Source organism: Salvelinus alpinus, chromosome 20, assembly GCF_045679555.1.
Source record: "Salvelinus alpinus chromosome 20, SLU_Salpinus.1, whole genome shotgun sequence".
In the NCBI taxonomy this organism is placed as follows: Eukaryota; Metazoa; Chordata; class Actinopteri; order Salmoniformes; family Salmonidae; genus Salvelinus; species Salvelinus alpinus.
In genome coordinates, this window is record NC_092105.1 from 23,573,357 (window position 1) to 23,595,962 (window position 22,606).

Here is a 22,606-nt window from a genome sequence, read left to right on the forward strand (position 1 = left end):
AGCAGTACCACTTCCCATAGCCGCGGGAAGTAGTTTGGGTGTGCTGCGATTCTTTTTTGTTGTTGCCCAATTTGTTTTCTTAATGGTGCTGAAGACAATAATGTACACTGAACAAAAATATAAATGCAACATGTAAAGTGTTGGTCCCATGTTTCTTTAGCTGAAATAAAAGATCCCAGACAATTTCCATATGCACAAAAAGCTTACTTCAAATGTTGTGCACTAATTTGTTTACATGTCTGTTAGTGAGTATTTCTACTTTGCCAAGATAATCCATCCACCTGACAGGTTTGGCATATCAAGAAGCTGATTAAAGAGCATGATCATTACACACGTGCACCTTGTGCTGGGGACAAAATACCACTAAAATGTGGTTGTCACAATGCCACGGATGTCTCAAGTTGAGGGAGTGTGCAATTGGCATGCTGACAGCAGGAATGTCCACCATAGCTGTTGCCAGTTAATTGGATGTTAATTTCTCTACCATAAGCCTCCGACCTCAACCAAATTGAGATGGTTTGGGATAAGTCGGACCGCAGAGTGAAGGAAAAGCCACCAACAAGTGCTCATCATATGTGGGGACTCTTAAGACTGTTGGAAAAGCATTCTAGGTAAAGCTGGTTGAGAGAATGCCAAGTGTGCAAAGCCGTCATCAAGGCAAAAGGTGGCTATTTGAAGAATCAAAAATATATTTTGATTTGTTTAACACTTTTTTGGTTACTACATGACTCCATGTGTTATTTCATAGTTGATGTATTCACTATTATTCTACAATGTAGAACATAGTACAAATAAAGAAAAACCCTTGAAAGAGTAAATTCTCAAACTTTTGACCAGTAGTGTATAATTTTCTCATAAATTTTTTTTAGGGGGTGTTGAAGCAACCTTACTATGCCACTTCCTCATTATTGGGCCCATACCTGGTGCGAACTTGGGACCTCTGCCCTGCTAGCACATGTGACCACACTCCTGAAGCGTCTTACCAAGTGGGGACACCAGGCTGAGGAGTAAGTTTCACACATCCCCATGTGCTACACAGCCACAATTAACAAGGATAAAATGTATGGTGAAAAAACATTTTATAATTTTCAAGTCATTTGAAAATAGTTCACAAGACAAAGAGAGATACATGTGCTTCTTTACCTCAATCAGAACACAGAATCTGCCTGTAGCAAATTACAATAAATATTACATTGCAAAAAATATAAACATCTGTAGCCTATAAAGTATTAATTTAAATGAAGAGCCTCTAAATTCTGTTAAAACTTTATTACTATCCTGAAGGTAGCATAGAGTTAATGACAATGGAATTTCCACAAAGTTTCCAGTTGATAAACGCATCGACACGCATATGGGAAAATAATCATCTCAGTTTACGCCATAGGTTTGTCTGAATGTATAAGGGAGGCTCGAGTCACACTCACATAGTTTCCATTTGTAAATATATATATATATTTTTTAGGAATACCCAACTCATTTTATCTTCAAGGAAGAGGGGAGGAGAAAAGCAGGGGAACTGCAGCTGGCTACTCCGGTAGTAGGTCATCTCCCAGCTCTTCATCAGCAAAGTCGTCATCTTCATTGCGCTTCTTAGCTGCAGTCTTTGGTCTCTCCATCGGAGCCCCCAGTGGATCCACGTAGGAGGCATCTACACACATGGACATATGTGGTTACTATTCATTATTATATTGCACACATGGGACAAAGGTGTACTACACTCCCTGCAGATACTGTGTTCCACATTGACACCCACACTAGAACACCACTGTAAGTGAAAAGTACAAACTGTCGTAGCAGCACACTCAAAATATTGTAAGGGGAACAACACCAATCCCCTGAAGAGTAATGTTAGGAAAGAGAGGGAGGGTGAGTGACTTCATGATGCTACCAGAGTGCCAAGTCTAGGTCCAAAAGGCTCCAGCTTCTACCCCCAAGCCATAAGACAGCTGAACAGTTAATCAAATGGCTACCCGGACTATGCATTAACAATGCTGCCACTCGCTGTTTATTATCTATGCATAGTCACTTTACTCTTACCTACATGTACAAATTACATCAACTAACCTGTACTCCCGCACATTGACTCGGTACCGGTACCCCCTGTATATAACCTCGTTATTGTTACTTTTTTGACTTTAGTTTATTTAGTAAATAATTGATTAACTCTTATTTTCGTAAAACTGAATTGTTGGTTAAGGGCATGTAAGTAAGCAGTTCACGCTAAGGTCTACACCTATTTTAATCGGCGCATGTGACAAATAACATTTGATTTGAGCTGTGTTAGTGCTGATGAAGAGGTAGAGAGGGTGGTCTATGGTCCACTGTCTATACTGCTTCTCTCTATTAGGTCTGTTTAGTCCGGGCCTCTGTCATGCATCATTCCACTAGAGGGAGTCCTTTAGACACCTCATAACAGATTGGAGAGAATGATACACTGACTGAATCACATACTTAATTTTCATTTCAACCACTTGATTTACTAAGTGCTTCGCTAAAGATGGATTTTGTTTTTAACATCAATAGGTGCTGATTCACTTGATCCCTTTTTACTGCAGCTCTCTGCCCCACTTATTGCAGAACCATTGACCTACATTTATTTTTACTTTACAATTGTTTCTGCTGTTATCCCTAAGATCTTGAAAGGAGGAGATCTTTCCGACTTAGATATTTACCATCCAATTTCCAAATGATTTTGCCTTCCCAAAGTTTTAGAATCCCTGGCCAACTCTCAGCTTTTAAAAACTTTTCACTCTATTCTTAATTGCTAGTAAAGCCCCACCTTATCTCAGCTCACTGGTCACCATAGCAGCACCCACCCTTAACACGGGCTCCAGCAGGTATATGTCACTGGTCACCCCCAAAGCTGCCTTTCCTTCCAGTTCTCTGCTGCCAATGACTGGAACGAATTGCAAAAAAATCACTGAAGCTGGAGACTCTTATCTCCCTCACTAACTTTAAGCACCAGCTGTCAGAGCAGCTCACAGATCACTGCACATAGCCAATCTGTAAATAGCCCATCCAACTACCTCATCCCCATACTGTTATTTAGGTAAATCTGCCTTCAGTTTTAATGTCCCTCGTTTTTTGAATAACCTGCAGAACTCCCTGCGTCTTGATTCCCTGGTGCTGCTATGGTAATTTAGGAGTCCAATGTTGAATGTTACAATTTTTTTATTGGATGTTCGTGTAGATTCTTTCTTCCTAAGGGCACCATTGAAAATGAGACCCTGGTGTCAATGGGCTCCCCTGATGAAATACAAATGTAATAAAACATGATTTTGTCCACAACGTGTTAAGATGGATCAGGGGCCTGAGATAGAGTTGTACAATTGAAGACAAAAAACCTACACTGCAAGTCTAAACTGTTGAAAGTGGAGGGAGGGAGTGTGTGTGTGTCTCACCTATGTCTCGCTGGCTGCTGGCCTCGTAGGGTTCGTTGGAGCCAGGCAGTGCCCTCATCTTGGCGCTCAGCCTCTCCCCCTTGGCGCTGGTGCCATGGCTGCTGTGTCCACTGTCTGAGAACAGACACAGGATTAACCTGCTTGCTTACTGTTGGGACCGGCCCCTTCATTACCCTGTATCTGCATAGTTCACATTTAGCAGTGATTGTTTATCCCTCTCTAACAGAGGGTAACAATGAGAGGCTGGTTAATACCAAACACACTCCTCTGTGTGTGTTTGAGAGAAAGAAGGAGAGAGAAGGAAAGAGAAGGAAAGAGATAGGCAGAATGTGTGTGTGACAGCTCTAGGCTCAGATGTCAGGTCCGCATGGCAGTCCAGAAAAGTGGGGAACAGGCAAGAGACAACCACACTCCACATCTGGCAACTAGGTAGTTATGGAGAAAAAAATCCAACCATGAAAACAGGAAGAGGCCCAATTCTGTTGTACCTTATAATCCTCAAATCCCAGCCTTCCCCAGGGCTAACTCCCTCAAAAATGCAGTGAGATTTCCAGTGGAAAAGCAATCCCTTTTTTTGCCTCAAAACCGAAGAAAAAAATGTATTGCACATACCATGAGTGTCTAGCTATACGTTTCCCTGTCCGAGAGTCAGCTCTCGCCTTTTGGGCCAATCTGACCTCCCTGCACAAGAAGAGGGCAGCTTACACTCTAGATCAAAGAGTGTCAGCATGGATTTGGAAGTATCTGTGAAATGCTTTTCAACCATACTGGATCCTCAGTGAGAGTAGTCATAAGTAGATGATGTCTTTGCTGAAGTAACATAACAGTAACAACAACTCCAGTTTTTAAATAACCACTATGTATAATTTTTTTGTAGTCAACAGGGTCAAAAGAGGGACAACTCTTAGATGTGTATTCAAGAAGGGAGGTTTTCACTCTTTGCAATGTGTTCAGTGCAACCATTCTCTGGAGGGGGTGAGTTGCAGGAAGGAGTCATTCCTGGCATACAGTGCTAACAGAAGATTTCTGGGACACAGTGAATTGTAAAGCTAGACTGTAGAGAGTTTAGTCATTTGACAATAGTATATTGAAATGGTGGCGTTTCTTTTTTCTAACAGTGTAAAACCTTTCTTCTCTCACTTAAATAAACGTAATGTCACCCTTTTCTTCATTGACAAATTACTGTGACAAATATGATTGATAGATAGCTTTCCATTCTGTAGTACAGTACATACCTCTCCCCTGGTCCAGCAGAGGACTGTGTTTAGGCTCAGGGTGAGAGACTGAACAGATCCAGAAGAAAGACATGTGGAAAGAGAAGAAGGAAAGTATGCAATAAAAGAGAGTGACCAGAGAGGACAGGGATAGTTGAGGATCAAGTTAGAACAGCATAGTTAAAGAAAAAAGGACATGTAAAATGGCAAGAGGAGAGTAAAGAGTTGTCTGTGTTAAAAGCACACGTTTGTGTGATCTGCCACAAACACATAATATAACACTGTCCTGCTCACCTGCTTTGATATCCACCTCTGAAGTGCCATAAGAGAATAAAGAGTAAATTAATTGTAAGACGAAGTGTGTGCAGACATTTGTACAGTAAATCAGTGGTTCCCAGGAACTCTCAGGAGTGTCGCGAAACGTTTCCTAATCTTCATTATTTTCAGAACACTCGCTTATAAACGTGATCTGTGGAATGTTGTTACATTTGTATAATTTGAGGGGCCACATCACTGGACGCTGTTAAAGGGCTACATACAAATGAACCACCATGAGTAAGGATCTATGAAAAGTACGGAAATATTTCAAAGAAACCCTATTTAAATCTATAAAAAAACATTTGTCACCGAAAATAGATGATTTACAGTTGTGTCAAGTTGGCTGGATGTCATTTGGGTGGTGGACCATTCTTGATACATACGGGAAACTGGTGAGGTTGAAAACCCAGCAGCGTTGCAGTTCTTTACACAAACTGGTGAGCCTGACACCTACTACCATAACCCATTCAAAGGCACTTCAATCTTTTGTCTTACCCATTCACCATCTGAATGGCACACAAACAAACACAATCCATGTCTCAATTGTCTCGAGGCATAAAAATCCTTCTTTAACCTGTCTCCTCCCCCCCTTCATCTACATTGATTGAAGTGGATTTAACAAGTGACATCAATAAAGGATTATAGCTTTCACCTGGATTCACCTGGTTAGTCTATGTCATGGAAAGAGCAGGTGTTCATAATGTTTTGTACACTCAGTGTATGGGTGCATCAGAATTGTATAACCCATCAAGGTATGCCACGGTTCAAAAAAGGTTGGGAAACACTACACTACCGAATGCTGATGGATCATTGTTGTGGCTATAAGGGGAGTTGTTTGAAGCAACTGTACTATGGTACACAATTACTTCAACAAAAACATCAGCATGTATACTGGTCTGGATACTGTATAACTAAGCCATTACTGTTATAACATTAGCTGACAGAGCATATCAAGTCTAAGAAACTACATAATAGCCTGGGCATGGACACAGACTTCAGATATTCTTTGGGAGGAATAGTTTGCAGTCTTCTCTTACCACATAATCCAAATAATTGTCCTTGAAGGCAAACACCTGACTCTTAATGTGCTGATGACTACAACGGATACGATGTAATAATAGTTTTCCAATGGCCAAGGCAGAATCCTGTAGCAATGGAACAACTACTGGAATAAAAGTATTGGAACGGGACCCAGCTCTATTCTACAGAGGAGGCTCGTACCGCTGTCCTTCTTTGGCAGGTGGCGAACAGAGTCTGGAGTGCCGACTGTCGAGACACACATATGAACAGCAGGGGAGGACAGAGAGATTATATAGGTTAACTGAATTTCAAAAGTTAGAAAGGGTTAGTATGAGAATAAATGAACTCGGGGTCAGAGATCTAATAGTGATGTACAGAGGTAGGAGGTTGCTATCAAGCTTCTACAGGCTCGTACCGATGGCCTTAGGCGGGGTACGGACAAGGTTTGGGGTGCCCACTGTTGAGACACACCCATGGACAGCAGTTAGGAGTAAAGATATGATAATGGTGAACTTAATTTTGCAAGGGATTACCATCTAAATAGAAGAAGTCAGAGACAGAGTGTGTTTAGGTGTATAGAGGTGTTCAGGGTCATCACTCACCACTGCTGGCGCTGCCCTCTCTCCGGGTGCCTCTAGTGCTGCCCTCCCTCGCCGACTTCACCCGCTAGAGAGGAGAGAGAAATGATGTCTCTGTTAAAATCCAATATCCACAAAAACAACAATACAGAGTACCGCACAGACACACTGATTTATCTAACTAGGTTAGTTTCTATGGTGAAAACAAAGACACTTGCAGGGAGCAAAACCAGCCAGAGACACTGGAGTTGATCTGTGACGATGATGTCAGCAAAGCCTGGGCCAGTTAACAACAGAGTAGGAATTAGAGTCACTCCTTAGAAAGACGGTTCTGATCCAAGAACATCTCAGCACTGATTTAGGAGCAGATGGTTCTGATTCACTGAGAAGTCTGTATTCTGTCTGTTTTCCATAGGAAAAACACAATGAAGCCAACGCCTCCAGTGGCCTCAGATGGTGCTGTTGTCACTGTCAGTAGCCTTAAACAAGAGTGTAGTGAGTAAGTAGAGTACCTGTTCTCTGATCTCTTTCATCTTCTCCACCTTCTTCAGTTTGGTGGCGTAGTCCTGGACCTCTTTCATCCCCATGTCTGTGCACAGCCTCACCAGGAAACGCAGGCCTGGAGGGGGACAGGGGGAGGGGGGGGGGGACACACCTATAGAGTCAGTATCAGTATATATTTTTTTAATAAACCATTACATTAGAGCAGTAATGCTGAGAGGACAAGAAGGGATCGGGTGGATTACATTCAACGTTTTCCGGGAATTTCCGATGGATGTCTTTGTAAGTCTCCAGAGCTTTCTGGTAGTTTCCTGAGGATGAAGGAACAAAGAGCAGCAGTGTTCAGGTCATTGCACATGGAATAATTCACATCTCCTGTCATGACTCTCCTGTGAGGATCCAAAGAGCAGGTTTACAATGGATCTGCCTTCCACCAGACCGCTCTCACCCACAGAGGGAAGGAGGAATTGGTGTGGGGGTTTGATGACACCTCACGCCAATAGTAAATTGTATGCAGCAGACAACTCTTTTTGGTCTTCAGTAGTGGTGATTGGAATCGGTCTTTGTTCCAGAGACATTTTGCCGCCCAAAAACTCTAACGTCCAAAAGTGAACACGGTAAGATAGGAAGGTGATTTTAGTTTTCTAACGAGATCATAGTTTTGATAATACTTTGCCCAGTAAGTAGCCACGCCCGAGGGAGCTGAGAGAGCGTGTCCCTTTGTGCGAGAGTGTAAAGGATGAGTTGAGAATTAACATACCAGAAGGACTCAAGCTGCAGCTTAGGTCTCCATTGGTTACGACCCTGAAAATCAACACGTGGTGAAGACGACAAAGTAGCCTCTCTCACAATCAATGTTACGGCTGAGTAGCTATTCTAAGTACTGTATCTAAGAAAGTTAATTTAAGTAGAACCATCCTGTTACTCTCTTCAAAACATCGTCGAGTACACTGCTCTCATCACCCCACTGGGATCATCGACACGGCAGATTAGCGGTCTTAAGAGGACCACTCTTCTAGGACGGGAGAAGGATCCTGTTAGTTCTGCCTAAGACTACAGGACAAGGCATTGAAGCCACGGACAACTAAGAAGAAGGACCACTTGTGGACAATCAGAGCCTTACACTTGAGCTCGGGAGAAGGCCCAATGGAACCCTTTTCATGAAGGCCTGGGTCCAACAGAGATACACGATGAAGGAAGACATTCAACATGTAAATACATTCATTATTGCTTACCCAAATGGGCGGTGGTTCGGGGCAAAGTATTAGGATTACTATGAGCATAGTTACAAGTGTATAAGTGTTGTCTCCCTTTCTTCTCTTTCCTCTTTTGATAAACAAGCAGTCATGTTGTCGTTAGTCCACTAGGGACCTGTTTTCATCACATTAAGTTTCTAATCAATAACCTATACCGAGTGTGTGTGTGTCCTGTGTTATCATTTAGTTAGTTAGTAAATAACAAATTAAATCAATTTGTGTGGTATGGAATGATCAGTAAAGCTGGGGTTTGTGCAGATGCAAGGAGTATGCGACGTTCAGAATTATGAGACTGATATGAGGTAATGATTAATAAATGACTGTTATCGATAGATATCTTATATATCATCTAGAGTTTAATTCGGGAGATGGTAATTCATTAAACAACTTCTTCCGTGGTGCCCCAAAATCCTAATGAGTAAATTGTTACATGATTAATTGAATCAAGTAACAATTAAACATAGTTAGTTGAATCGATGCATAACAGTCATTAGATTAATATAAGTCATGTCACGACACTATAAAAGGCCAGGACCAAATCATTTGGACAATAAAATCAATCAGTCATCATTAGCCATAATTGAGGTGTATGATAAACTCACCACTTCTTCTGTAGCAGCTGGCCACCATAAGCTGCCATTTCACCTGAGTTGGCCTGAAACCACATGACAAGTTATCAATACTGTAGGGGCATGATACAATATAACCGTGTCCCTAGGCTATTGGGTGGAAGTGGCGGAATAGAGGCTCAATGAACAAAGGATATTACTTGTTACACACATTATGATGCACAAACTCAAGACTCATACATATTGATATTATTGTGAGATGAGGACTAGAGACTTACTGGATTAGTGTGGCTCTCTCAAAGTACTGGATGGCCTTCTCACAGAACTGAGTGTCAATGTAGTAGGCCCCCAGCCACTCAATAACATCAATGTTGGAGGGGAAATATCTGAAGGACTGAACAAGGGACCACATTTAGAATGTTCAGATTTAGCACAAAGTCAACTTCTTTTTGGGACACAATGGCGCTGGCATGTAAAGCGTCCATTTTACAAGCTCCTGCCCAATTATGCTATTTCAAATGTTCTTGCGCTGATAACTTTTTTGGTACATAATGATTCAGCCATAGTTTCCAATGACCAAAAAGAGCTTCTGGACATCAGAACAGCGATCACTAACCTCGACTTGGATGAAGTGTTTTACTTCAATGACTCGACCGCACAGGACATACTACTCACCCGGCACCAGGCCCTAATCCCGACCCTCAGAAGAGGAAAAGACTACGATATAGAGTTACGTCAGGGCACCATGATGAAACTATGGTGGCGAGTGAATAAACCGCCTCTTCTCTCTGTTCTATTGGCGAATGTACAACCACTGGAGAATAAACTAGACAAGATCCATTCGAGACTATCCTGTCAACGGGACCTGAAGAACTGTAATATCCTGTTTCACTGAGTCGTGGCTTAACGAGGACATGGTTAATATAAATCTAGCTGTTTTTTCTATGAATCGGCAGGACAGAACCGCAGTGTCTCGTAAAATCAGGGGCAGGGGTGTGTGTCTCTTTGTTAACAACATGCAGTGCCGGTCTCTAATGTTAAGGAAGTCTCGAGGTTCTGCTCGCCTGAGTTAGAATACCTCATAATAAACTGTAGACCATACTCTGTAACAAAATAGTTTTCATCTAGATTTTTCACAGCTGTCTACTTACCACAACAAACCGATGCTGGCACTAAGCCTGCATGCAACGAGCTATATAGGGCAATAAGCCAACAAGAAAATGCTAATCCAGAGGCAGTGCTCCTAGCGGCCTGTGATTTTCACGCAGGTAAAAGTGAAACCCGTTTTGCCTAATTTCTACCAGCATGTCCCCTGTGCAACTAGAGGACGGAGACGGACGGGATAAATAATAATAAATACTCTAGATCACCTTTATTCCACACACAGAGATGTGTACAAAGCTCTCCCTCACCCTCCATTTGGCAAATCTGACCATAACTCTGTCCTCCTGATTTCTGCTTACAAGCAAAACCTCAAATAGGAAGTACCAGTTACACGCTCATTTCGGAAGTGGTCCGATGAAGCGGATGCTAAACTACAGGACTGTTTTGCAAGCACAGACTGGAATATGTCCTGGGATTCAGCCAATGGCATTGAGGAGTTTACCACTACGGCTTCATTAATAAGTGCATCGATGACATCGTCCCCACAGTGACGTATGTATATATCCCAACCAGAAGCCATGGATTACAGGCAACCTCCACACTGAGCTAAAGGCTAGAGCTGCCGCTTTCAATGAGCGGGACACTAATCCGGAGGCTTATAAGAAATCCCGCTACACCCTCCGAAGAACAATCAAGCAGGCAAAGCGTCAATACCAGGGACCGGTTCAGGGAACAGAACTGATTTTTTTTTTTTTTTTTTTTCAAGGAACAGAAACAAAATCTGGAACAAAAGTGATCCATACGGTTCCGGAACAGAACTTATTTTAAAAGCATGGAAACCGGTTAATAACATTTTACATTCCAGGCATTTTGTCTAGTCCCACAATAAAAAACTCAAAGTGCCTATGCAAAGCTCGCACTCTGTCACTCAAACATATTCCAGCGTCTGCCTGCAAGATGAAAATCTTTGCCAGTGTGTGCGCGCGTTTAGGCTACCTGCCCCTCCCCAATCCAAAGCATAGGCTACTGTACTGACGTTACCATCGTGATTCAGAAGATGGGAAGAGAGATTTTTTTATTAGCTAGGGAGAGAGATTTTTTATTAGGTAGAGAAGAATGACATAACTTTTTCAATGCTAGTTAAGGATACTAGATTATATAACTAGTTATCACGTTTCAAGTTAAATTTATTAACACCCTTGAGTCGACTGAAGCACCAGTGCGTCAATCTAAGTAACATAAGAAAATCCATCAAAATCCGTCAATTTAAGCTAGAGGTATATTTTTTGTTGTTGCATTGGACGAGTCTCAATCCACCGCACCCGCCAATGTTGCACTTCCGCACCTGCGGTGACAAGTGGCAGAGCTAGAGCGGTGTTTGTCAGACCATGAGATATCGGTCTTCTCACAAAAACGTCTGTAGAGTCCGAACGGTTTGACCTACAAACTATTATGTTTGGCCCCAGTTTGGCCTGCCATCCAGGACGTCTATACCAGTCTGTGTCAGATGAAGGACCAAAATTGTCAAAGACTCCAGCCCCAGACTGTTCTCTCTGCTACCGCATGGCTAGCGGTACCAACACACCAAGTCTGGAACAAACAGGACCCTGAACAGCTTCAACCCCCAAGGCATTAAACTTTTAAAGAACTGATAAATAGCTAATCAAATGGCTTCCCGGACTACCTGCATTTACACTAACTATTGCACTGATTTTACATACACACGCACACACGCTACAGTCTATTATCTATCATGTTTCCTAGTCCCTTCACCCCTACCTTCACTACAGTTCAAAAGTGTGGGGTCACTTAGAAATGTGGGCATACAGAGGTCCATTATCAGCAACCATCACTCCTGTGTTCCATTGGCACGTTGTGTTAGCTAATCCAAGTTGATCATTTTAAAAAGGCTAATTGATCACTAGAAAACCCTTTTGGAATTATGTTAGCACAGCTGGAAACTGTTGTTCTGATTAAATAAGCAATAAAACTGGCCTTCTTTAGACTAGTTGGGTACCTGGAGCATCAGCATTTGTGGGTTCGATTACAGGCTCAAAATGGCCAGACAAAAAGACCTTTCTTCTGAAAGTCATCAGTCTATTCCTGTTCTGAGAAATGAAGGCTATTCCATGCGAGAAATTGCCAAGAAACTGAAGATCTCATACCACACTGTGTACTACTCCCTTCACAGGACAGCGCAAACTGGCTCTAACCAGAATAGAAAGAGGAGTGGGAGGCCCCGGTGCACAACTGAGCAAGAGGACAAGTACATTAGAGTGTCTAGTTTGAGAAACAGACGCCTCAAACGTCCTCAACTGGCAGCTTCATTAAATAGTACCCGCAAAACACCAGTCTCAACGTCAACAGTGAAGAGGCGACTCCGGGATGCTGGCCTTCTAGGCAGAGTTGCAAAGAAAAAGCCACATCTCAGACTGGCCAATAAAAATAAAAGATTAAGATGAGCAAAAGAACACACACTGGACAGAGGAACTATGCCTAGAAGGCCAGCATCCCGGAGTCGCCTCTTCACTGTTGACGTTGAGACTGGTGTTTTGCGGGTACTATTTAATGAAGCTGCCAGTTGAGGACTTGTGAGGCGTCTGTTTCTCAAACTAGACACTCTTGCACTGTTCTGTGAAGGGAGTAGTACACAGCGTTGCTGATAATGGGCCTCTGTACGCCTATGTAGATATTCCATAAAAAATCTGCCGTTTCCAGCTACAATAGTCATTTACAACATTAACAATGTCTACACTCTATTTCTGATCAATTTGATGATATTTTTTAAAATGGACAAAAATTTGCTTTTCTTTCAAAAACAAGGACATTTCTAAGTGATCCCAAACTTTTGAACGGTAGTGTATATGTACAGTACATAGCTACCTCAATTACCTCGTACTCCTCCACATCGACTCGGTACTGGTACTCCCTGTATATAGCCATGTTATTTTTATTAATTTGTATTCGTTATTCACTGTGTATTTATTCCTTGTGTCACTATTTATATTTTATATATCTTATCTTTAACTCTGCATTGTTGGAAATGGACCCATAAGTAAGCATTTCACTAATAGTCTACATCTGTTGCATATCAAGCACGTAACAAATAAGATTTGATTTGCACTCTAACTTTGATTCAATACCATCTACTACTCACAATGTTGTTAGAATCCATACAGTTAGATACATTAACACAACTGACAGAAACATAATGATACTAGGATTCTCTTGATAGATAGATCAGTGGTGTGTTGGGAATGACTGACCTCTTGGTAGTACTGGAACGCCTGAGATTTGTCTCCCTCGCTGTCGTAGAGCTCTCCCAGTTTGGCCAACACCTGGGGGTCTGTGGGCGTCACAGTGATCAGTTGCATCAACCACTCTATGGCCTGGTGGGGATCCTCCAACATCTCAAAGCTGAGCTTCAGTCAAGGATCACACTTTCTAAGTTGTAGACAAGTGCTCCTATTAGAACATTGTTTTTAGGCAACGCTTAATGACCCAGTATTCTGTGAGGATACAGGTTGGCTAGCTGCCACATGACCTGGGCGCTGTTCCTCAGGATGGCGTGGAGCTTCAGGAAACAGTCCAGAGACTCCTCCAGACGCCCCAGACGCTTATAGGTAAGACCTAAGGAAAAAGGACATACTGTGAGAATAGAAAGACTACTGTACATGATTAATAACAGCATAGTAGACAGATCCCTGAGCTCCCAACAATGATCTTGCTGAATTAAGCTCTGACGGTTTAGTTTACCTAAGTTATATAGGGCCTCAGTGCAGGACGAGTCGTTCCGGAGAGCCTCCTTGTAGAACTCTGCAGCTTTCTCATAGTCCTTCTTCACAAACACTGTGTTGCCCTTGTTGATGAGCGCCGCTGGGTTGTAGCGGTCGGCTGTCATGGCCAGGTCGGCATAGCGGTCAGCCTGGTCGTAGTCTTTCTCCTGATGGGGTCACAGGTCATCGCACCAAGAGAGATACGCCATACAGTTCAAGGAAGTATGCTAATGTGATTGAACAAAGGAGGATCTCCCTAATATGACTATATAATATCATTAAATCAGAAAGAGAGTCTTACCAGGAAGTAGAGGAAGGAGAGGTTAGTGGCTGCAGCACTCTTCACTCTGCTGTCTTTCTTCTCAAACGTCTTCAGAGTCTCCACAGCCTGTTGGAGGAACCCCATCACTTAGCATCACTATAACATGACACGCTCAAATAGTACACACACACACACACACACACACACACACACACACACACACACACACACACACACACACACACACACACGACAAGGACATTACACATACAAACGAAAGAGCAGACCACATACCTCGAGCTTAAGAGCCATGCAGATGGAGAAAAGGAAAACAAACAAAATGGAGGGAGTGAAGAGGAGAAAAGCTGTGGTGAAAGTAAACCGCTGAATGGAGAATCTGATACATATGCAGACAATATAGCAGAGATGTACACACATACATACATAATGGAGTGAAAAGGAAAAAATACATACTTTCCCTCATGTGGTACAGGTGAAGACTGTTTAGACTCAGTGACACACTCACACCAACCTGGTTGAAGTCCCTCTGTCTCAGGTAGGTGATGGCTTTGTTGATTTCTAGGTCGTTGGCCAGTTCTACGTACTGGGAACTCTTCACCATGTCCACACACCTACAGAAACAACCACACAGTATTACCATTACTTGCCTGGGGGGACTCCAGCCCACATTTACCCTGTATCGCCCTCTGATGTTCAGGTTTGAAAAACACACCAGTCAAATCCTGCAGCGAACGTCGCCTCGATGGCTGGGGCGATGAGCTTGGCTGATGTCATGATGAATTTCTCAGCCAGGGCTTTACTGCAGTCAAGAGAACAGGTTCCAGCGGGCACAAACATGTCATACAGATGTGAAAACGCTGAACAGTGATGTTTTATATAATGTACGGATAAGACAGTTACCGTTCTCTCTCCATCTGGTGAAGCTTGTCGTTCTTGATGGCTTCAATAACCAGGTTGGCATGGGTGTCATCCTGAAAACAAAACTAATGTGGATGACTTGTGAAGCATAACATGCAGTAAGTGCTACTACAATAAAGCCTAAAATGTTCCATGTTCTGAAGAGTGCACACTGGAGTGCTCTACTAAGGACTTCACTGTGCTGACTATGTTAAGTTTGAGAACAGAATAGAAGTGCTCACGTTGGGTGGGATGTACTTGTCCTCCTCGTCGATCCCCAGAGGAACACAGATGAGCTTCTGAAAGGCCTTCTTCATCCTCTCTCGGTCTCCGATGGCGTAGTAACACAGGATCAGGTTAAAGCCTGTCTTAATGTTGGGGCACTCGCTCATGATGTGTTCAAAGGAGGTGATGGCGTCAGAGTACTGGCCCATGCGGATGAAGACCACACCGATGTTCTGCATGATCTTGATCCTCATCTCCTTGTGGGAGTTGGAGATCTGGTCCAGGGCCATGCGGTACAACTTGATGGCCTTGGGGTAGTTTTTCTGCTTGAAGTGGATGTTGGCCATGTTCACTTTTAACCTTCCTGGAAAGAAAGTAAAACATTGTTTTACTGTCATTTCAGTGGCTAATCTAAAATATGACATCCTTCTCCCACCCACCTGCATTACTGAACATCTTGTTCTTTACGATGACCTGGTAAGTGTTCAGGGCCTCCGCGTACATGTCATTGTTGGCGTACTGAGTTGCCAAGTTAAACAAGACCTGGAAAATAAAATAAAAATATAAACTCAAATCACATCTGACCAACATTGACCTCAAAAGACAATGTCTGTCACAAGTAGATGAGGTCCAAGTGATGTGGACAGATTAGTATTTCTATTGACAGTTGTTATTGTTCTCACAGAGTATGTGAGGTCCAGGTTGATGTGGTCTGCATTGCCTGACTGCTCCCTCTGTCTCACCAGCGCTCTCTCCTTCCGCCCTGCCTCTTTGGCTCTATCAAGGGACTGTAATAACAATGGTAGAAAACACACACAGTCAGAGGTAAAGCATCACACATCCCTAAGTGTGCGATGTCTGTAAGTTATTCAGTATAGATAAGAGGCAGGGGGAGACTGACCAACTGTAGGTCTCCATGGCCGTGTGCCAGGCAGCTCTCTTCTATCAGGTCGTTCACCTTCTTCTCCAGGATCTTCACCTTCTCATCCGGCCTGAAAACAACAAATCGTCCTAACCTTCATTATCCTACAGAATCATAGGAGAAAACCTGAGAATTGCATATTGAAATGAGGATAAGCAGCAGAGACAGAAACAAACTCTTACGTATCTTCACTTTTGCCCTCCAATGGAGGAGCCGGTCCTTTGGACTGACCCAGTGGGTCAAATGTAGACCCTGGGAACATCAGAAACATTTTTTGTAACAACCTGCGCATGAGAAGTTCTGTACTTATTGTCTCATTTTAACAAGCAGCTTTTTTTCTGGATCAAAAAAGGGGCTTAGGTTGTGGGCGTAGGAATGAGCACGAGCACAGCTGGCAGTCAGCGAGGCTACTTTTTAGAGGCCCTCATCTTGGCGCTGTAGAGACATTTTAGTATTTTCAAGCCAATTTCTTACGGTTCTACAAATTTCTCCATGGAGCTGAGGATTTTTTGGGGAGTTTTAAAGCTAATTTCCTGCGATTCTACATATTCTGCTATGCAGCTGAGAGAAAATGTTGCAGTTTAAAAGCTAGTTTTCTGCAAATCTATGCAGGAAATCTATGCATTTTGCCATGGATAATGCTGTGTTCTTTTACTTAAACATAATAACAAAATTAATACTGCTAAATTCATTGTTTTTGTAATTTTTTGTCTAGCTTTTATTTTGGCGATTGTTAGTTCTCAAAGATGTCAAGGCAAAGGGTGGATACTTTGAAGAATCTCAAATATAAAATAGAGAGAATGCCAAGAGTGCTTGATGACAAAGCTGTCATCAAGGCAAAGCGTGGCTACTTTGAAGAATCTAAAATCTAAAATCTATTTTGATTTGTTTAACACTTTTTTGGTTACTACATGATTCCATATGTGTTATTTCACAGTTTTGATATCTTCACTATTATTCTACAATGTAGATAATAGTAAAAATAAATAAAAACCTTTGAAAGAGTAGGTGTGTCCAAACTTTTGACTGGTACTGTATATACAGTTGAAGTTAACATAAACTGAGTTTAAATGTATTTAGCTAAGGTGTATCACAATTCCTGATATTTTATCCTAGTAAAAAGTTAGGATCACCACATTATTTTAAGAATGTGAAATATCAGAATAATAGTAGAGAGAATGATAATTTTCAGCTTTTACTTCTTTCATCACATTCCCAGTGGGTCAGAAGTTTACACACACTCAATTAGTATTTGGTAGCACTGCCTTTATATTGTTTAACTTCAGTCAAATGTGTAGGGTAGTCTTCCACAAGCTTCCCACAATAAGTTGGGTGAATTTTGGTCCATTCCTCCTGACAGAGCTGGTGTAACTGAGTCAGGTTTGTAGGCCTCCTTGCTCGCACACACTTTTTCAGTTTTGCTATAGGATTGAGGTCAGGGCTTTGTGATGGCCACTCCAATACCTTGACTTTCTTGTCCTTAAGCCACAACTTTGAAAGTATGCTTGGGGTCATTGTCCATTGGGAAGACCCAATTGCAACCAAGCTTTAACTTCCTGACTGATGTCTTGAGATGTTGCTTCAATATATCCACATAATTTCCCTTCCTCATGATGCCATCTATTTTGGGAAGTGCACCAGTCCCTCCTGCAGCAAAGCACCCCCACAACATGATGCTGCGACCCCCGTGCTTCACGGTTGGGATGAAGTTCTTCGGCTTGCAAGCATCCCCCTTTTTCCTCCAAACATAATGATGGTCATGGCCAAACAGTTCTATTTTTGTTTCATCAGATTAGAGGACATTTCTCCAAAAAGTACGATCTTTGTCCCCATGTGCAGTTGCAAACCGTAGTCTGGCTTTTTTATGGCGGTTTTGGAGCAGTGGCTTCCTCCTTCTTCCTGAGCTTCCTAACCTTTTAGGTTATGTCGATATAGGACTCGTTTTACTGTGGAAATAGATACTTTGTACCCGTTTCCTCCAGCATCTTCACAAGGTCCTTTGCTGCTGTTCTGGGATTGATTTGCACTTTTCGCACCAAAGTACGTTCATCTCTAGGAGACAGAACGCGTCTCCTTCCTGAGCGGTCTGACGGCTGCGTGGTCCCATGGTGTTTAAACTTGTGTACTATTGTTTGTACAGATGAACATGGTACCTTCAGGCATTTGGAAAATGCTCCTAGGGATGAACCAGACTTGTGGAGGTCTACAATATTTTTTTCTGAGGTCTTGGCTGATTTCTTTTGATTTTCCCATGATGTCAAGCAAAGAGGCACTGAGTAGGCCTTGAAATACATTCACAGGTACACCTCCAACTGACTCAAATTATGTCAATTAGCCTATCAGAAGCTTCTAAAGCCATGACATCATTTTCTGGAATTTTCCAAGCTGTTTAGAGGCACAGTCAACTTAAGTGTATGTAAACCTCTGACCCACTGGAATTGTGATACAGTGAATTATAAGTGAAATAATCTGTCTGTAAACAATTGTTGGAAAAATTACTTGTGTCATGCACAAAGTAGATGTCCTAACCGACTTGCCAAAACTATAGTTTGTTAACAAGAAATTGTTGGCAACCAAGATAACGGGTCACGGGTAAACTATGCAAAGAGTTGACAACAGCTCCAGCCACATTGGCGTTTACATTTATTGTCAGAGAATATACAGTGTAGAATGGGATTTATGCAACATTGGAATATCATCTGGCCATTTACAACAACAAAATAGTTTGGGAGTGAAACATTCAGTGAAACATTCAGGTTGCTCATGCTCCTTTTCAGAGTGCCACATACATAGTGCCTTATGGGCTGTATCATATTGGCTCTCTCTCGGCTGATATGAACAGGATTTAAAAACATTTACAATGTTTGGATTTAGGAGACCTGAAAAAAATGCTTAGGCAGCTCGCCCAACGATTACAATTAGAGGTTGACCGATTATGATTTTTCAACGCCGATACCGATACCGATTATTGGAGGACCAAAAAAGGCCGATACCGATTAATCGGCCGATTTTTAAAAATGTATTTGTAATAATGACAATTACAACAATACTGAATAAACACTTATTTTAACTTAATATAATACATAAATAAAATCAATTTAGCCTCAAATAATGAAACATGTTCAATTTGGTTTAAATAATGCAAAAACAAAGTGTTGGAGAAGAAAATAAAAGTGCAATATGTGCCATGTAAGAAAGCTAATGTTTAAGTTCCTTGCTCAGAACATGAGAACATATAAAAGCTGGTGGTTCCTTTTAACACGAGTCTTCAATATTCCCAGGTAAGAAGTTTTAGGTTGTAGTTATTATAGGAATTATAGGACTATTTCTCTATATACGATTTGTATTTCATATACCTTTGACTATTGGATGTTCTTATAGGCACTTTAGTATTGCCAGTGTAACAGTATAGCTTCCATCCCTCTCCTCGCCACTACCTGGGCTCGAACCAGGAACACATCGACAACAGCCACCCTCGAAGCAGCGTTACCCATGCAGAGCAAGGGGACAACTACTCCCAAGTCTCAGAGCGAGTGACGTTTGAAACGCTATTAGCGCACACCCCGCTAACTAGCTAGCCATTTCACATCGGTTACACCAGCCTAATCTCGGGAGTTGTTAGGCTTGAATTCATAAACAGCAGAGCTGCTGGCAAAACGCACGAAAGTGCTGTTTGAATGAATGCTTACGAGCCTGCTGGTGCCCACCATCGCTCAGTCAGACTACTCTATCAAATCATAGACTTAATTATAACATAATAACACACACAGAAATACGAGCCTTAGGTCATTAATATGGTCGAATCCGGAAACTATCATCTCGAAAACAAAACATTTATTATTTCAGTGAAATACAGAACCGTTCCGTATTTTATCTAACGGGTGGCATCCATCAGTCTAAATATTCCTGTTACATTGCACAACCTTCAATGTTATGTCATAATTACATAAAATTCTGGCAAATTAGTTCGCAATGAGCCAGGCGGCCCAAACTGTTGCATATACCCTGACTCTGCGTGCAATGAACGCAAGAGAAGTGACACAATTTCACCTGGTTAATATTGCCTGCTAACCTGGATTTCTTTAAGCTAAATATGCAGGTTTAAAAATATATACTTCTGTGTATTGATTTTAAGAAAGGCATTGATGTTTATGGTTCGGTACACGTTGGAGCAACGACAGTCCTTTTTCGCAAATGCGCACTGCATCGATTATATGCAACGCAGGACACGCTAGATAAACTAGTAATATCATCAACCATGTGTAGTTATAACTAGTGATTATGATTGATTGATTGTTTTTTATAAGATAAGTTTAATGCTAGCTAGCAACTTACCTTGGCTTCTTACTGCATTCGCGTAACAGGCGGGCTCCTCGTGAGGCAGGTGGTTAGAGCGTTGGACTAGTTAACCGTAAGGTTGCAAGATTGAATCCCTGAGCCGACAAGGTAAAAATCTGTTGTTCTGCCCCTGAACAAGGCAGTTAACCCACCGTTCCTAGGCCATCATTGAAAATAAGAATGTGTTCTTAACTGACTTGCCTAGTTAAATAAAGGTGTAAAAAAAATAATGAAAAAAAATATTTTAAAAAATAGGCAAAATCGGCGTCCAAAATTACCGATTTCCGATTGTTATGAAAACTTGAAATCGGCCCTAATTAATCGGCCATTCCGATTAGTCGGTCGACCTCTAATTACAATGGCAGAAAAATCCCTGACAAGGTCTGCATACTTTAGTCTATTGAGAGTGTATGAGACCACCACAACCCTCTCCCTCCCTCCTGCCCTCCCCAGTAAGCTCACCTCTGGTCATGGCTGAAGAGTAGCCTGCTGCTCTGACTGCAGTCATAGGCCTAGCTGCTCCATCCTGTCACAACAAATGACACACACAGTTCAGCACATACATCAGATTTCCATGTTATTGAGCATCATCTTTCTCCACATAGTACTGGATAAGAATCCAATGGGACAAATAGAGAAAGTGATCAGTATTGATGCTCTCACCTGTACAGCTCCAGTCATGGGTCTGCCCATAGATGAGGCCATCGGCATCCTAGACTGCAAGTCACAGCATTAAAGACAGACATTCATACATTTTTTAAAACATCAATGACGTCTTGAACAGATAAAACACCATCAACTGATTCCGTCAATACTAAATTATCATATAGATTTTTTTAGACAATGGTTCTATTGAAAATGTTCACATAACTTGCTACCAAGTATGCCATGACTGCTCTCTCACCTTCAGAAGCCTGCTCTCACTGCCAAAACTGCTCTCTACCTGAGTGTCAAATATCAAACATGCTCAAATACAATACTCTAAGCTATATCTTCTGAATTATCATTGGCTCTATGTGCCTCCTCTTCACTCTGAACAATTTGTTTGCATCCCATACTTAGAACAACAGTAACACTTACAGTAATTCCTTCTCAACCCTACTTTATAGCCTACCCATCATTGAAACGTTGATTTACAATCAACATGTAACAAGTAAACCAAATCTTACACAATCCATAGACTTACTCCAAAAGAGGTCCCCAAAGCCCGTCCTCCAATGGCAGTGCCAGGAAACTTGGCAGTCATCTTAGAAAATGAACACAAAGAATGTATAACTCGATTCAGTTGTCATTAGCACATTGCTTTAATTATGCCATATCTTGAGTAACTGTCAAGACACTGTTATAACACTTACGGGGGGCCTTCTCCCATGGCTTGTCCTGACTGCTTGCTGAAAACCAGCATCATTGTCAAGCTCCTGTTAAACACAAGACATGAATTCAACAATACTATAATTAATCACAAATTCAGTATGAAACAAGAGTGAAGATGAGGTAGTACTCTAATTCAAAATAAAACACTAGGCTAGCTATAGCTACCTCTGAATCAAATGTTGGATTGTAGTCGTTGTAGCCAGAGTACAGGTCATCTTCCTCAGCAGCAAGATGTACATGTTCCATCTCCTCTGCGATTCTGTTAGGCCCAGGAGGAGGACAACAACACAGGTTTTAGATTTGATAAATTGCATCAAAGCACACCCTGAGTGTCTTGCTACTACTATAGTACGCATGAGCATAGACAGACATTAGCTACAAAGAATCCGAATGTCATTGACTCACAAGGCAAACTAACTTAGCTAGCTACATGTTGGGCAGTTCATTTGCATTACATTAGCAAAAAAAAAAAAAGCATTACATTACCTAAGGTAACTAGCTAAGCTGCTAGCTAATTAACACTAACGTTAGCTACAAAAAAAGAAAATTACGAACGGATACTGACTACTTACGGCCAACACTTCTATGGAGTGGAGTAGATGCGGTCTTCTCTAACTAGATAATATATTGATATTATATTGCTCGGACAGTAGTCATTTCTGAGTGTTCCGATCCCACAATGCAAAGCTATATGGGCGGTATTGAATTGGTTTTGAAGCCTCGATTGTTTTGAATGTACGTCAATCATAGAAGGGTTTGGTTTTACGCAATACAATTGGATAAGGGCGCCCAATTCTGTTGCTAGGATACAGTACGTGAGGAAGCTGCGA

The 22,606-nt window shown here is 41.9% G+C and overlaps 1 protein-coding gene across 14 annotated transcripts; it reads right to left on the reverse strand.

The window, feature by feature from the left end:
* Window positions 1-1,062: 1,062 nt before the first annotated feature.
* ift88 (intraflagellar transport 88 homolog) lies at window positions 1,063-22,502 on the reverse strand. Of its 14 annotated transcripts, none has more exons than XM_071354986.1 (29): window positions 22,349-22,502; window positions 21,942-22,035; window positions 21,758-21,820; window positions 21,589-21,648; window positions 21,307-21,345; window positions 21,066-21,119; window positions 20,865-20,928; window positions 16,247-16,316; window positions 16,044-16,134; window positions 15,826-15,930; window positions 15,583-15,685; window positions 15,160-15,506; window positions 14,921-14,991; window positions 14,733-14,819; window positions 14,532-14,631; window positions 14,039-14,125; window positions 13,718-13,904; window positions 13,483-13,591; window positions 13,228-13,378; window positions 9,136-9,251; window positions 8,891-8,943; window positions 7,278-7,343; window positions 7,044-7,150; window positions 6,556-6,619; window positions 6,155-6,199; window positions 4,910-4,927; window positions 4,637-4,684; window positions 3,402-3,515; window positions 1,063-1,648 (listed from the first exon to the last, which is right to left on the reverse strand). In XM_071354986.1, the coding sequence occupies exons 2-29, from the start codon at window positions 22,020-22,022 to the stop codon at window positions 1,527-1,529; spliced, it is 2,622 nt and encodes an 873-aa protein (XP_071211087.1). In that variant the 5' UTR covers window positions 22,023-22,035; window positions 22,349-22,502; the 3' UTR covers window positions 1,063-1,526. The 14 variants fall into 14 exon arrangements, with proteins under 14 accessions (XP_071211087.1, XP_071211085.1, XP_071211086.1 ...); XM_071354984.1 differs by having other exon boundaries at window positions 14,526-14,631; XM_071354985.1 differs by having other exon boundaries at window positions 14,526-14,631; window positions 22,342-22,489.
* Window positions 22,503-22,606: the final 104 nt, after the last annotated feature.